Genomic DNA, 17725 nt, shown 5'->3' with positions numbered 1-17725 from the left:
TTTAATCTTTTAAATGTATTGGACACATCCATGAAATACATTTTGTTAACAAAGAGTGCAGAACTGATTGTTTCTGGTTGCCACTGCCTTCAGCTTTTAGAAAGAGCAGATTTTACCTTCACAGGTCTATCCTGTGTATGGAAGAGGGAAGAAAGGCAGAACTTCTTAAATTCCTAACCCATTTCCAGGTTTGACCTAGTTGTTTGAATTGAGTTGGTTAAAGTGATACTAAACTGCAAGAAAGAGCTACTACTATCAGACTAAAGTTTAGCACTTCAAAAACTTGCTTCCCACTCTAACTCTATAAAGAGGGAGGGGTTTGGGTTTGTACTACTCCATTCATCAGTTCAGTGTGTTCTCTTTGAGACTCTGGCAACAAGACTGCTTGAAATTTTAAGACAGTATAGTGCATACAGCGGTAACAGACATTATTAGTTTTGTATTTTGAGAGAAAATGTTAAATTTAAATAACTGTTCTAAGATAAATCTTTCTTTCCTCATTTGTTCTAGGGCAGTACTTTATGTAGACTCTAGAGCTCATTTTAGTGGTAAGGTAGTACCATATAACGGTTTGCCAAGCCCAGAGGCATGAACAGATGTTCAGCAAGAAGATCTGCAAGTAATAGTCATGATGTACTCCAGAAACCAGTTCTTTGTATATGTACATCCCAGCAGTACTGTGCACTTAAAAGTCCTGTCCCCTTCCATGTTTTCTCATGACAGACGTTGATCAAAATGAGATTGCTCTCTGTGCTCTCTCTGAATTGGTGGCAATCCAGTTTTGGCTGCCATTTTTCTGTGGAGCCTCTCACCCCACCCCTAATGACCAGGCATTGGTCTGTGATGTGATGGGGGACCGAAGTGTGAGTTTTCTGGCAAGGAAGCCAGAAACATAAGCAATTCCTTGGCAACTTTAATTGTTCTAAGTAAGAAATAATTAACATTAAAAACATCAGACCGAGTGATATCAGGCTTCAGGTTTCCAGCCAACAGAGCCTCATGAACTTCTGCCATCTTGAAACAGCTTCAGCTTTGAAGATACCACTGGAGACTCATGTTAAGTCTAAGGCAGGTATTTTGTGCACAGAGCAGCACGCTGTTTGAAGACTCCACCTTGAAGATCAGGGTGTTCAGTAACAAAGCCGTGAAGATGCCAGATACCTGACTTCCAAAGGCTTTCCTTTCTTATTTAATTATTGGTAATCTCTTCTGAAAACAAAACAGACCAAGGGGCTGATGCCTTTGACTGTGTTTCAACATCACAATATTTTTGATTGAAGAAAAATATGGCAGCTGTATGTAACTCATTCTTTCCATAAGGAATACATTCTGGTGAAAAGAGAACTTCACTGCTGATAAATTATGAAGTTACTTATGAGATTACTTATAAAGTAAGTTCTTAAGGCAGGCATCTGGATCACCAGTGGAAATAAATGTGTTAACATGGAGAAAGAAAAGCTTATCACACTGATTATAAAAAATAAGCTTATTTGAGAGTTCCTCTAAACATAGATAATAAAGTAAATTCAAGCAATGAATAGTCTTATCTCTTGCTAGTAAAATCCTGTAGTTAGCACAGCAAACACACTGGTAAATCTTATCCTTTTTATCTGTTGTTTCATAATCAAGACATAAATTCATAAATAAGGAGCTTAGAAAAAGAAGGATCAGTTTTTAGCATGTTACTCTCTGATAGGACACAAGGATATCACAAAGATGATCTTAAAAATGCTGAAGTTACTCAGATTAGTTCTTCAAATACCAGGAAGAAATTCTTTAGACCCAGTCAATTTGACAACATGTAACCATTTTCTCTCCTGTTTCCCTTTTTCTAGGCAAGGTTCTTCAATATTTGTCACTCATATCAACTGCAGAAGCAATAGATTGGCAGTAGATGTCTGATGTTTTTGATTAACCATCACCATAAGAAACCAAAAAATTCAACACACAAATTGCAGCTCTGAACCAAACACCATCATCACCTGTGTAAACAGCCATACCCTTTTGGGTAGTCAGCACTTTTGTAAGTGACAAACCTTTTACTACTTGTGCATTTATTCTCTGTTAGCTGACAGGTGTATCTACCTTCCTCGCTATCAGTTAACACTCTTCTTTGGTGGTATCTGACTTCCTGTCTTTCATAAGCCTCTCCTTACTGTTTAAAGTCAATGAAATTCCTCGTTTAACTGAGCTGGTCTCTTCTTACAGCTTGTCTGGCATATACTTTCAGTCATGACCTTCACATCTCCAAGAAACTGTCTTAACTCCTCAGTTCCTCTCTTCAGAGTTGTCATCTGTGAGATCTTACTTATCAGTTTTCTGTGGTCTGCCTTCTTCAAGTCCAGTCATTTTTATTTTGAGGTTCTCCCTCTCCCCCAAGAATTGTGAATATTTAATTTCACTTTCTTTCTTTCTTACACAAATTGTCTCAAACCACCCATCCAATACTTCGCTCTCTTGCTGCTGCTGTAGTCATTCTTGATCTCAGCAATCGGTTCCTAGTAGGTGTAATGTTGTCTGTCCTAAATTAGACAGGAGTCAGATACTTTGAATATGACATAAATCTGAACACTACAACTCAGCTATGAACTCTCAAGAGTATCTACTCTCCAAATGAAATCTGTTTTCTACACTGACAATTTTTTTTATTGGACTTGTACTTGCCTTGATATACAAATGTTGTCTAGACAAAGAGTCAGTGCCTCCAAAAGTTACAACTGAAGCACACACAGAAAGCACTGTCAGAAGGTGGGCATGAAAAATCCAGGGAGAAAAGAAGCTTTTCTTGCAATATAAAAATATCATGTCAATATTTTGCTGATGGTTAAATGGTTTTCTTCTACTGATAGAGACAATGTCTGTGCACTATTTTGGATTCCAATTCAAACAAAACCTACACACTAGAGTTGCCTTATTTGGAACTTTCTGACACACCCCACTCTAAGGTGTTTTACTGGGCCTGTAGCAGTAGCACAATCAGAACGTGCACTGCTCACAAGGCAGCTGTGCAAAGCAATTTCTTCTCACGCTTGTAGGGTCTCACCTTATTCAGGAGGACTGAAGATGAAGGTTGCCATACAGAAAATGAGTAGCTAGCTGCAAATGTGAGGGGAACAACTAAGGAAGTAACACAGAACTGAGTTGTATGGAAACAGACGAGTAGAAAATGTGTTTCCTCCTCCCTCCCCCCAAGAACACTCGTATCCTGAGCTTCTAAATGAGTCTCTGTAAAATACACTGATGACTAGTACTTGTGTTTGTCATTATGAGGAAAAGAAAGGCATGAGCCTCACAAAAAGTATCTTGCCTGAAGAGTTCAAGGCCAACTATGAGAAGATTTGCTCTTTGGCAAGAAGAAACAACTCAACCTGGGTAAAAAATGAATCCCATCTGCAGAGTACAATGTTAAACTAAAGTATCACAGACATACTCTTATTCACTCTTGTAAATAACTAGCAGTTACCTTGTGTTTCATGTGGTTTAACATCCACTAATATTCCACAGTTCACCAATAAAATTCCACGTGTGAGGGAACAAAACAAATGTCCAGTTAGATAACCATCTCTGACAATAAGCAAATAACTACTGTAGGTTACCTCTGGGAATAAGATTTTCTATAAGAACTTCCCAGCTTGAGACATCTGTTCTTTTTTCATAATCAGTTACTATACAATCTTAAATCCTCATGTACATTAAGGCAATGTAATATCTCATGGCACTGAGACGTACAAGTTTTCCCAAGTAATCCAAAGTCTTGATATGAACATCCTAATAATCTAATAATTTTCTCTTTGGATTTCCACCTGCATCTTTTTTTGAAGTTGTGAACAAGAAGGAAAAAGGTGAAGATTGTGGTTACATTTAATAAGCCATTAATGCTTATCTTCTAACTTCCAGCTGACACATTTCTATACAGTCAGCTGTACCACTTTTCTAGGTGACTTCAGTGACATGCTGCAGACCCCATCCTGAAAATGTCCACAGGTTTTAATTCTCATGACTAAGCAACCCTACAGACTTGAAATTAACTTGGACATGGGTCTACTCAACAGGGAACATTGATTCAATTTCTTCTGGAACAAGATTTACCTTACTAGAAACATGAAGAAATGGGAGATTTAAATATTCAAAAATGCTACATGCCTCAAAGAAGCCCTAAGAATGATTTGCAAAAAGTACAAATAGAAAAAAGAAATTGATATTTCAAGTTGGAAGAAATATTTGAGTGTTGGCAAGAAGGCACCGTAAAGGGAATAACTCTTGTTCACAGACAAAATTAGTCAATGAAAACATTTTCTAAGCTAAGTAGCTTTGTTTTTAGTTTTCAAACTATTTATACAAAATACAAAAAAGCAGTTTTAATACAGTCAACCTCAGATTGCATGTCCAAAATATGCCTCAAATAGCACAGATATTATTTATTTTGTAATTAAGAGGAAAGGATGGTAAGTTAGCTCATCGGTAGTTTATTTCAAAACCTTTTGAAGATTAATATTCATAGGTGTAAAGTAGTCTAAGCTCTAGTCAAGAAAGACTCATGCACCCCTTTTTGAATTACAGAAAGATGAAGATTTGCCTCAATGGACAAAAGCATCTGTATTATCACTGAAAAATCCATTCAAAACTAATTAGAAACAAATTCACCCATAGCTTGTACTGCACACTTATCACTTATATATTCTAAAACAAATTAATTCCTCTTTCCTGTCCTACAGTTTGTTTCTTTAATGACCTCAACTTATCTTCTTCTAATTAGGAGAGCAGTTGTCAGGTTTTCACTTTCAGAGTATGGATGATGTTACTTGCATGTAAGATCCAGTTCTGTAGTATATTGGAACTGCTCCTCCAGAGAAGGTATTTTGACATAAATTCTATTAACAAGAAACATTTGTTTCCTTAATGTAAACTGTGTATTGTCTTAAAACTATTCAGGTTTGACAATTAAGTCCCATGCAACTTTGGTCACAGAAATGTGCAAGGTCTTGAAGCCTCTTTAATATTTTCCATACTTTGAAACAGCAAGCTTTTAAAAAGGACTATAAACTGGAGACTTGTGGGAGCAAGCTGTCCAAACAACTGCCTGGAGAACATTATTCATTGCAGGGTAACCCTGACCAGTTCATCACACCTTCAGCTTGAAGCTTCTACAACTTTTACACCTATTCACATGTACCAATCAGTGTTCCTTTAGCGAGGAAAGTGCAAAGCCAAAAGATGTAATACCATTTCTTATGCATGACAATCTTTTAATATCTACAAAAGACTTGAAGAAACAAAAACCTAAAGGTAAGCTCTGAAACTCTGAAATCCAAAGAAAGGCACCTGTCTTTTTTTTTTTTTTTTACATTTGGCCTTTGTGCTTTCACATCACAGATTAAAAATGTGAATACAGGTGAAACATTATTGAAATCAAAATTCATTAAATAAGAGTTTAAATGCTAGATCACAAACTTTAAAAACAATACTATTAAAAGTGGTTTGCTTCAATTGTGTATTATGTTAAAGTGAAACAAATTCACATTTACTTAATGACAAATTTTACTGCATTTCTAACTAATTATCTTCAAAAATACACTTCTCATGGTTTTTATCAGACACCGTTTATAATTAAAAGATTAGAACAGTTTGTTTGGGTTGAAAAGACATTACAAAACAAAACACTTAAAATTATTGAACAAAATATTACAGCCAAGTATTTTGGATATTTGAACTTGCCTTTCCTGGGTCATGATTCAAAGACTGAGATACTTGCCAAGAAGGTCAAAAAAGGCTAACAACCCTCAAATACGTTTGTTTTCTTTTTAAAGCAAGGCTGTGACTGCAAAAATGGATAGAGTTAAGTAGAACAAACATCTTGAAACAAATTTATTATGAAGTGAGGTATGGTAGTGTTGAAGTGCTACAGTGGATTTCTGCATATTCAAACTTATTTCAGGTCAACTACTCTGAAGTTTGAGATCAGCAGATTGTGACTGCTTGCTTCAATCTTTTGTTATATGACCCTTTGCAGATGTCCAATGGCCACAAAGAAGATACATTCAATTAAGCAAAAACTAACATGATCAGATATGAATGAGCATATCTGGCAATTTAGAAGGCAAACTGTAAGTAAAAATGCAAGCATACAGCTTATTCATAATAAATACATTTTCAAGCATTTGACATTATCAATATTTTTTAAAGAATTTAAATAATAAATGCAACTATTTTATACATAACTGTACCATTTATTATACACACAAGTATATCAGTTCCCTTTGTTTACAAAGGCTGGTTACAGATATATGGAATGTTACAGTACCATCTTGCATAAAATTTTAGTACAATTCGTACTTCAAAAAAGGGTGCAAAACACCAGCCTAATAAATCTGACTGAATTGAAATATTTTTAATTACATCATTAACACATACACAACAAGCTGTACATAAGCCCACTTTTCAATCACCACTTCAAGATACTGTAGCAAGTACATTAGATTATAAATGATTCCAACTAGTCAGTTAAATTTATTAAAGGTTTGCACTGCTACTCACTCTGGAACCTTTGAGATAAAGCCTGTATTCACGACTTACTGAGCTCTTGTTAGTACAGTTAAGAGGCAGTCAGCACTGGTTGCCAAAGTACTAGTCACAAGAGATTTCCTCAGAGAAACTTCACCCAGGAGCAAACATTTTTGGATATTCCCTTCAAGAATAAAAAAAGAAGTTTTATGGGGTCAAGACTCTCCGTTCTGTACCTTGGCTGCTGGTGGATGCATGAAGTCCTTAAAAGGAACCAGTGCCTCCTTCAAAGCAGAGCACACTTCTGAGGATGAGCAGGAGATACATTCTACTAAAGTCGGGTACAAGGCAATAACTTGCGCCCATGTGCTGGAATCAACTGCAGGGAAGAAAAGAACAGACTGAATCACTTACCACTGTCCAAATACTGACAACAGATTTTTTCCAATACCTCTAAGTAGTGGCAGATTCACAGTGTGCCTAAACATAGGTACTTAGTGCTATACAGACACTATGGCATCGACACAGGGCATTCAGATACAGGTCAGGATTTCTGCAGGAGAACTATTTGTTTTTTCAGCTGCAGCCGGAGGCCATATGGGATAATGTCCTTAAAGTGGAGCTACACACCTATGTGTCTACATATGAATCATTCACTGTGCCTTTGGAATGAAGAACTGACAAATTCAAGACAATACTTCTATTCAATCATGCATTTTCTGCCTGCTTTTCTCAGCTGTTGACAGAAAACTTTTGGAAAATTGTCAGCAATGAGAATTTCTATTGATTTCAGATCATTCAGATTACAAGATATATAGAAAGCAAAGGTAGACAAAGATAAAAAATATCCATGGTAAAGTTTTGTTAGTCCAACAAGTGAAATTAAACATTGTAGCATGATTCTTATTATAATGTTACTTCCTTGCTTATTTCTGTTTTAGCTCTGCTTTCAAAAGAGAACAAACCCCTGGCCTCTGACAACATTTCTAATATCTTAAATAAATAAAATTATTAAAAGGTAGAAGAAATGCGAGTGAAACAATTCTGTAATTTGTCCAGTGGTTCTCTTTCTAAGAAAGTGTGTGGGAGGTCTGGCAAGCATTGCTGCATATGGACAAGGGGAAGCATGTCTCTCATTGCAGAAAGAAGGATGTGGGGAAAAGTCCAGCTGAGTTGGTTCTCCACCCCTCTAAGAGGAAGACACATCAAAGTAGCATTTCAGTTAGCTTCAGGGTTAGCCAAAAGGCTTTATGCATCCTGGCGTAGTTCTGCCTGCACACTTTTGCCATGAACCTTGGAAACCACATCATCATAACCCTGGCTGCTCAGTGAAGAGGCAAATGAGGCATTGCCTCTTTCCAGAAACCCACCTGCCTATGTTTTTCTGAAAAGGCTGGTTGGTTTGTTTATTTCAGGATTAAAAAGGTGGTTTTTTCCTGTTGCTCCTAATATCAAAAGCAGGGAGGTAGAGAGAAATGTTATATACACAATTCTGTCAGAATTTCAGAGTCCAATACATTGGACTTAACCAAGACTCATGATTAAGTTTCCTTCCTGGAAATGCAGCTTGCGGGTGGAACAGGATAGGTGATTATAAATGAAGTTGAGGTCTTTGATTTGATTCAGCCCTTTGCATACATTTGTCAACCATTTACTCAGGCATCAATGAGCCAAGCTCAATCCAGGGGACAGAAAATAACAGAGCAGGAAGGGAGGGAAAGCAAGTGTAAGTATCTACCAGCCTGTCCATGCATTTAACTTGTACACCTCTTTAACTGCAGAGTGCACCTACGTGAACACAATCCACAGCAACCTAAAAGGGTATGAGAAGGAAAAAAGGATCTAGCCAGGCTAGGTCTAAAAGGATCTAAATCCATATATTTAAGGATTCCATTAATATTTTATGGAACGGAGTTTTTTCTTTGTTTTCAGAAGATGCTAAGAATTATCTAATAAAGAACACCATGAATTGAAGCTTTCTCTTTTGTTAAACATATCTTAGGTCCTTATACTTTTAGTTATCCTGGAAAAACTTTGTGGGGTTTCTTGTCATCTACCTGTCATCTTTGTAAATCTACAAAGATTTACAGAATACTGACTCTTACAGAGTACACTTTTCTTTCAAATTTGTGGAAAAACTACTAAAGGAAATAATAAATACATCTTTTGGGCAGATATAATGTTACCGTGTTTGGAACAGTGTTATTTAACAATAACTTACCATTTTCAGGTTGAGTCTTTTTAAGTGAATCTATGAGAGTACTGACAGCTTTTAAAACAAATATGATTTCTGTTACTTGCTGCCTACAAATGAAAAAATTCAAATAGTCAGCTACTCATTTTGGTTTCAAGAACATAAGTTTAATAGAAAAAGTTTCCCACCATCATTGCTGTTGTCTCAACTAGGACAGCGTTAACTTCAATACTGGAAACAGTAACACCATAGAAATCTCCATCTGAAAACACTCATATCAAAGTATGTGGTAAGGCTAAGATAAAGATAATCAATTTCCACATTCATGATCAAAACCTTCAAAAGTGAAGTGAATTTCAAGTAAGTTCCCATTTTAAAGAATTTCTTCATTTTTTGGTCTAATTTTGCCATTTCAAGAACAATTACATGAGTAATGATTCACAATATTGCTGTTTGGATGTTTTATTTTTGAGGAGATTCTACTTACATCTCAATTAAGAAACTACACATAGCTCTACTGGGAATAAAAGGAAATCAGATTTCAGAAATATAATGCTGTAGATATCAAAAACATTGTTTCAGTAATTGAAAACTGTTGTAACAGCACAGAATATGACCATTGTTACTTAAAGGGTTTTTTTTTAAAAATTGGGTACCAGCATTTTCTTTGAAATATCTTCCCCATAAACATTTCCCTGCCTTTTAAATTTCATTGTCTCCCACCCCCCTCATTTTTTTCATGACCAAGTGATATTTTGAATGCAAACTTCTCATAAAGTCCTGGTAATACCTTTATTTTCTAAAGACAATGCACATACCGTGGAAGAGGACATTTGCCACTCAATCTCTCATCTTCTATGTAGCGATGCAATACATCCTGTGACCTTTTCAAGAGCACAGAAAGTGCCATTCTAGAGATGTAGCCTTCTTGAGGAGTTGTGACTTTATTACTGAATGAAAACTGAAGCAGCGTCTCAAAACACACCTTAGAAAACTCCTCTCTCATTCGAATATCTATTTCAGCTTCTGTCAAAGCAAAATTATGCAATTCAATTGTGCAGTGTGCATGATGCTGCATGATTTCAATCCATTTATTATACGCTGAAAAAAAGTTATTACTCCTCTAGTATTAAAAAATATTAACAGTGATAAGAACAAATATTAAGAATATATTCTAAGAAAAAATGACTGTGCAAAAATCACAATAGTTCTGAACATGAGATGAATTATGCCACATTCTCAGTAACATCACATACCTGACATTGCTGTTTTTAGATTATTTCATGTACTTTATAATTAAAGCAAACTCAATCCTACATCATACTTGATACTGTACAATTTAATTTTTTTTTTTTTAATGTAACAGCTTATGGTCATTTCTTTCATCTTTCCAAAAACCCCTACAAATATTTTTTCTTAAAGGCAGAGAAGCTATCTGGCTAGGTACACCATATAGTTACACTAAGGTCATTTAGGTTTTAAGAACAGGATGTCTGTCTTACAATTGTCTGAAATTATTATTAGAACAGGCACAAAGGAAAATAAACTATGAAGAAAGAAAAAGAAGTACAACATTATATATGATACTGTCCAAACAGTAAGGAAGTAATTTTTTAAAAATTGCAAGGCAAGGAAAGCTTGGCAACTTCCACAAAATATAGTTTATAAAAAAAGTTGGATATCAAACAGTCTATCATGAATACGTCCCAGGGAACTTCGAGACTTTATCGTAAGTACACTCAACATTTTAATTATTTTCTAGTAGATTTAAACACTGTAATTTTTGTCATTCAGGTACCATACCTGTAAAGGAGGATGACTGAGAATGTATTGAGCCTTTATTGAGCATAGTCATTATCTGACCGACAAATTCCTTAGGAATAAAATTAGCATAAGGTAGTATCTCTGTGCTGATAAGTTGCACCACCTAAAAAAAAATTACATATATTTATATTGGTTTTCTAAGTACTAAAACTGTAAATCTAGTATGAAAAAATATTTAACAAAAGAAAAAAGTCTAATTAGACTTCACAAAATCTTCTATTGCTAGCATTTAGAATTTGCAGATATGTCCAAAAGTGTGGTATTGCATGGGACATTAAACTTGAAATAAAAACCTTGCCCCCCTCTACTTCTGCCAGAGTTTCTGATCAGATTTCAAATGACATTCGAAGTGTATTCTTCAAGTCAAATTTATGGTTTTGAAGAGAAGATCTAACATTAGGAATCTCTCTCTCTCTCTCCACCCTAGTTCAATACCCTATGACATTAACACACATACCCATCCCTAACAATGCGACATCTGCAAAGCAGAACAAGTGTGTAAATTATATAAACGAGGTTAAGGCAATACACATTAATTGAAAAGCTCTCAATCCTTGTCTTGATGGTCCCATTCAGGAACAAAATGGGTTTAGATCTCCATAAATTAAAGCATCAGATTTGAGAGCTCTGCTCACTGCAGGCAGAACTGCTCTCACTTTTCATCCAGATATTTTTGTGTCCCAGCCACTTCTCTGGAAAGATGACGGGTGATGAAACCACAGATACTGCCATGTCTTCTCTGCAACTCCTTTTGCTTTGTACCCCTAATCTCTGTTCTGCCACGTTTTTTTTTGTCCTGGAGTGAAAGGAGAGACATCCCTCCTCACTTCAGGTACCATCTTCTCCTAATTTTCTTTGACCATATGTAACCAAACATTATCTCCTTACAATTACAGCGATCTCTCCACTGCACAAACTACACATAATTTCTCCACTTATGTCAAGCTTCTCAGTATAGAGAAGAAATCTTAAGGGCAACAATGTATAATAAAAAATGAATTTTTGCTGATTGCCCCCTCAACACAGAAGGCACTCATTTCAGGTTTAATTGTCAACTTTCTCTGTGGTCTAAAATTACCAGTGTAAATATTCAGCAATAACAAGTAAGGATCACATAATGAGTTAGAGGCAGAAACACATTCTGGTTTAGCCAGTCTATACTGTTTTGCAGTTGAGATGACAAGAAGTGGCATCCCACTTCCTACTTTTTGCATTACCCTGAAGCAGCTGAATTCTGGACCTATGAATTTCCTGTCTTGTTTTCAAAAATGAAAACAATATCACAGAAAAAGTAATGAAAGGGTAACTTTTCAAGAAATTATTTCAGAACAAAATGCAACTTGTGAATGTCACTAACTCATTAATTTCAACAGTATATTTCTTATAGGCTCCTTACCTCAACATCAATACTCTCATTCTTCTGAAATTCTTGAATTGACAGATTATCAGGAGGTGTACTAAAAATAAACATACTACGTTATACTTTAAATTTACAACATATGTAAGGAGACAAGCATGGGAAAATGCATTACATTTACAATTATTACATGCATCAAGTTGGTACTATTATATGGTAATGATTAATGATCACAAGGTCAGGTTGGATGGGGGCTTTGAGCAACCTAGTCTTTTCGCTCACTATGCAAGAAAAATACTTTTGAGTTTCAATGGTACATTTAATTCTTTTCTTAATTTTACGTTTTCTTCTACATTAATGAAAAATTTTTCATTAATGGGATATTACCATGTCCTTTTCCCCTGATAACTGAATTGCTGTATTTGTTCTCATTCTTAATGAATTTTATTAAAAGAAAAACCCATTTTATAAACAATAGTTTTGAAGACATTTAGAACTTTCTGGAGTTCTTCCACTATATATATATACATATATATATATATATATATGAACTTATTTTCAGATTAAATGTCCAGACAAGGCAGCTGCCCAGGATAGGACTGTGGACCTGTGCCAGTCTTGTCCTCATAAGGGTACTCAGCTGGGCCTGTCTCTTCCATCCCATTGCCAATTTTAATGGAAGTTTAAGAACCTTGAAGGTTTTGAAATCTCATTCAAATATGATTAGTTTAGCTGACAGACATTTTGTTTCCTGTGAGTTTTTCTTTCAGTGCTCCTGTATGTTGCTGACAAAGACAAATAAGATTTTTCTGAGACAGGCTTTTTTTTCCTCATCTTCTGAATACTTAGCATAACACACCAGAAGATCAGTCTTCACACCTTACAGCTAATTTTCTGTTTTGACAATTAGGAATGTATTATGTATGTATCAATGCTTCTGCTTGAAAAATAAATATATCTCATAAATATAACGCTTCAAAGAGACTTTATGCAGATAAAGTCTAGATCACTTTACCTATGAAACAGACATGTATTACACATATGAGTAGAAAAAAAACAAAGAATAAAATATGAAATTATTGTATTTATTCCTGGGTTGTGTATTAGGCAGTCAGGAAGTTTGGAATTTTATGCTGAAAACATAGAATAAAATATTAAGTAGCTGTTCAGTCAGTACCTTTTCTAACACATAGAGTTGTTAAGTATGCAAAACCCTTAAACAGTAATGTAAACTATTATGATGCATAGAAATGCAGGCCATGCTGAAATACATGGGAAGATTTCAGTCTGACACTTCCTAATTTATGACTCACTTTCCAAGATGAGGTTTACTTAGAGAGGTGTTAAGGCTTTTCTACCTAGCCATCCATATCCAATTTACCTTATCTTCTACATATTTGTTCACGTGGCAAATTATTCCTTATTCCCAAGTAAATAGATTTTTGTCTATATGGATACATCTATCTAGGGGTCAAATGCTTTGCTGTTCTGGCCCAACATATCCATACTGTACCGGAGGGTCAAGAGGCAGGAAAGATAAGAATGTGATGCGTTGACTTTCCTCAGTACAGAGCTCCCAGCCCCTGCCCACTGAACAGAGAGGGTTTCAGAGCCAAGAGCAAAGACCTAACAACCACCCAGAGTCCTGCTGTGCACAGCACTCTGTTCAGAAGCATCTTTTGGAAAAGTATTGATTTAATTCCCTCATGTGAGCATAGACTTCTGCTCTAATAAATAATATATATGTGGATATATATACACACACACACATATTTGGTGAATTTTATTGTATATAATGGCTTGACATGCTTCTATGAAAGCCTCTGGGAAAGAAGAACAATATGAAATAATAAACAGACCAGCTTCTTACTAGGAGACAATTTTGTGTAAATTAAGTTATATGAAATGTATTAATTTTAAATGTCATCTTGATTTATGACAAAAATCAAGATTATTGAGTCTCCTCAGCTGCAGTATGCTTTAAAAATTTTTTAAAAAGCTAAAACTTCTGTCTTGAAAGTCGTTAATTCTCTATGACAATAACATTTTCCATTTTCATTTACCTGGACTCTCTTGGCTATATTTGAAATTTTTTGTTGTACAAAGCTGCAGAGAGGATTTTTGCTGTGTTTTGTACTTTCTAAATATCAGTGAGTATCCCCTCTCATTTATCCCCATAGCTGGCTTGAAATTCTCTTCCTATCCAAAAGACAGACGTGGGACCATGCCGAGGAGGTTCACTATTTTAAATACAGCTATTCACAGAGCTTTAATTTAAGGGTTCAAATTACAGTGACCTCTAGTCTAATCAATGCCAACTCAGTTTCACTGCCAGAAGCAATATTAGGCTATCTACACATAGGATTTCTAGGACCATGGTGACTAGAAGGGTTACAAGTAAAACTAGAAAAATGTTTGAAATATTGGTTAAAAATTTAGAACTTCAGTGAAATAATTTCATTTTTCTACCAAGTGCTCAGACAGGTATAAACTTGGAGAACATGCATACAAAAATAAGACAATGTGCACTGGCATATTTTAATAAAAGCTAAAGGAAAAAAACCTAATCAAATCTGTTATGCGGTGTTGCTAGGAGGACTGACTGCATTAAGGCTTTTCTGAGTCTTACAGAGATACAGATGTTTCATATTTAGAAACATCCCAGCAGTGCTAAGTCAGGCTTGGACAATAAAGGTTTGAAGAGGAAGTACAAAAGGAAGCCATTTACCTAGCTTTGCATAAAGCCTGGGACAGACAACAGCACAGAACATCTAGAACATTTAATAGTGGAAAGTGTAGAGTATGAAAATGTATCGAGACTGAAGGAAGAAAAGGAAGGGGGTTTTGTGACATAACATTCCAATTTCATTGAAACAAAGAGCTTAGGAAAAATTATAGAACACCAGCATAAGAAAGTGAATTTTCAGTTCTAACCTGAATATTCAGGTCTAACTGTATATATCTAACTATTCCTGTCACAAGGAGTGACATGTTAGAGAAGGCTAAGAATCCAGGTAGCATGATAATGGGGTTATTCTGTCTCACTGTCACTCTCTTGGGGAGTCAACTGAACTCCCAAATTCTTTGTGCTTCAGAACCTTTTCAATCCATGCTGACCTTAGTAAGATTTGTACACTCCTGCACCTAACTTAACAACCTCCCTGTCCTGTGTGACACATTTGCAAGCTGGAATGCCACCAGAGATGACCTGACTCACAGCTGCAGTAAAGCCGCTTGGTCAAGTTCAGCAGGGTCACTAAAACCAACTCAAGTTTACAAGTCATGAATCTAACTAAAAGCACTCTCCTCAGCTATGGCTTGGTTAATTGATTTTGGTGATATGGACAAAAATCCAAGTAGTACCAGAAGTTTTAAAAAGCACAACTCATTGTTAATATAAATAAATCAAGAAACACACCAAAACCAGTTCTATAGCACCTGGCCTTAAATAAAGGATTAACATTTTCACTGCCTTCCCCTGCAACCTGAAAGATGACATGCACATCAACTCAGCAATAAATTTTAGCTGTTACTTTCAAAACGGTGAATAGATTCTCTCAAATCACCGTGGAATAAGGCACCACTATGACTAACACATGTTTTCTATTAGAATTACAAAAAACAAAATTGAAAGAACAGACTTTGAAAATTCTGAAATTGCTTTCCTTACAAGTGGAACAACTACAAATTTAAGAGACTAAGTAAACTGCAATTATAGAAGACACAATTTAGCAAATTTCAAACCAAAAAGGACAGGTTGCCCTACTTGCCAAGGGTAGTCTCATAGCATCTTGCAAAGAGTGCAGAAAGATTTTACAAAGGAAATCAGAAGAGAATTACCTCAATGTGGGGAACTTCCACAGCTATCTCTAGAGCCCTCCTTGCATCACAGTGAGAGAGACGCTTCAGTAGCAATATGGGGAGGAGGAGGAGAACAAAGAGGATGAAGAAAAGGAGAAATGACTGCTATTACTAATTGTCCTGACTGTGAGGAAGATGTACTCCCTTTTCAGCTTTAATGTTTTTCAGGAGCACAAGGCCCAGGCTGATAGAACAGAAAGGCTATCTATCTATCCTGAAGACACCAAGGGACAAGGCTCTAACTGTATGTAGGAGAACCATACACTTGGAAGGCAAAGTGCTATTTAGAAAAAGATGAACATTAGGGAGGTAAAAAACCCCAGCCCCAGACATTCTGTAGCCACACAAAATACAACTACATAAGCAAAATTCATCTACTCACAACAAGCCTGGAAAGGGTAATGATAGTGGCCATTAATTATACTAACAGGTCAAATTATCTTGCTGTAGCCATGTAGTTCTGTAAAATATCGGCCTATTTTTAGTGCTTTAAATTCATTTGAACCTTAAAGTTTCTAAGTGAAAAAGAAGTTTCCTACACTTTTCTAAGAACACCTTTAATTATGATGAAAAAAATTTCTCTAAAGCACATTTTGTATGTTGAATTATAATATACACTTTGGTTGCTAAAGAGGCAAAACTAGACGTAAGTCAAGACAGACCTCATAAGGCATCATAAATATTCACACAAGTACTACTTTTTTTTCTACCTCCGGAGAATGTTTGCCCATGTATGACAAATGAAAAAAGGTATTAGAATTAACATAAAGAGTAATAGTTTCTAGCAAGCAACACATTAAGATGAAATTTCTATGTTTGAAATAATATTCAAGTAAAGTATAAATCATGCACTGTAAATTAAAAAAACTAGACAACATATTTGGCCAAAAAGGTCATGCAGATGACATTCGATTATCCTGAATTACACCAAAGAGCTGTGATAATTTTACTTCCCTGGATTTATGAACAATTAATATCAAAAAACTGTAGCAGTTCTAGTCTTGTTCAGCTAAGAACATGCAAAATGGAAATGTTTAATTTGCTTTGCAAATACTTAGGAATAATTAAATTACAATAGTAATATGTATTCCCAAAGCAACTTTTAAGTGAACATACATTCTTCTACAATAACCTGAAAAACCTTCATTTGAATCCTGTAAACCCAACAATGATATAGATTATAGGGCGTTAACTGATGTGGACTGCCTGTCTCAGAATGGAAGCAAGAATACTAACTGCAGCTGAAAGGAAACCAATCAAGATTCAGCAAAGATTATTTTACATTAAAGAAACAGTGAAGCATAAAATAAAAATTTGTCTTTTAAGCCATCATGATGACCTTTTCTATTTTAAGGTCCTCCTACTTAATAGAATTTTCTTTCAAGTAAATGCAAAAACAATAGGAAGGTTTTTCACCTGACTGGCATGTAATCCTATTGATGATATTCCAAACCCATTCATTATTATACATATTTTCACTAACGGATGTGTCTCTAAAATAAATTTTACTGGTATTTATTTTTTGTTTGTTTTGGGCAAGCTGCTATTTATCCATCATTAGTAAATACAGCTGTGTTTGGTTGCAGACTTTTGTGTGTTTCAAAACTAAACACACAGCACATTATCATAAGGCCCTGAGAAACCTTACTGTTTTCTGTTAAAAAGATTCATTTGTTACTGAAAATCAGGGAATTAAATTTTTCATGTTCCGCCTTGTTCTTTATTCTAAAACACTATTAGATATACTTAAACTGCTCCTAAAAAATGCTTGCCCATAGATGTTTACAGAAGATGGAAATTCCATACCACTCCTATGCAATTATCTAAAACACCTAACCTTCCTTAGAGTAAAAGGTTCCCTTTAGTGTCTAACCTAGAAAATCTCTGCTGTACTGAAATAGATTTTTACCTATTGCCAAGCAAAAAAAAAATTCTCTGAAGGAAGCTTTTATTATATTCTGAAAATTTACTATGTTTTTCTAATGTTA

At 35.3% G+C, this 17725-nt stretch overlaps 1 protein-coding gene across 4 annotated transcripts in view; it reads right to left on the bottom strand.

The window, feature by feature from the left end:
• Nucleotides 1-6206: 6206 nt before the first annotated feature.
• Nucleotides 6207-17725, bottom strand: part of MON2 (MON2 homolog, regulator of endosome-to-Golgi trafficking) — a 64507-nt gene continuing 52988 nt past the window's right edge. For 2 of the 4 annotated variants that reach the window (XM_066183165.1, XM_066183166.1), the window contains 5 exons: nucleotides 11916-11976; nucleotides 10499-10622; nucleotides 9514-9796; nucleotides 8723-8805; nucleotides 6207-6880 (listed from right to left, as the gene is read on the bottom strand). In XM_066183165.1, the coding sequence (XP_066039262.1) occupies nucleotides 6717-6880; nucleotides 8723-8805; nucleotides 9514-9796; nucleotides 10499-10622; nucleotides 11916-11976 (715 nt within the window). In that variant the 3' untranslated portion in view covers nucleotides 6207-6716. The remainder of the gene's footprint in view (nucleotides 6881-8722; nucleotides 8806-9513; nucleotides 9797-10498; nucleotides 10623-11915; nucleotides 11977-17725) is intronic. The other 2 variants (XM_066183167.1, XM_066183168.1) reach the window with 1 other exon arrangement.

Source organism: Chamaea fasciata, unplaced genomic scaffold (assembly GCF_029207755.1).
Source record: "Chamaea fasciata isolate MVZ Bird 193981 ecotype frontalis unplaced genomic scaffold, bChaFas1.0.hap1 SCAF_5, whole genome shotgun sequence".
In the NCBI taxonomy this organism is placed as follows: Eukaryota; Metazoa; Chordata; class Aves; order Passeriformes; family Sylviidae; genus Chamaea; species Chamaea fasciata.
The sequence above is the reverse complement of the archived record's forward strand: the minus strand, read 5'-3'. Positions and strand labels throughout refer to the sequence as shown.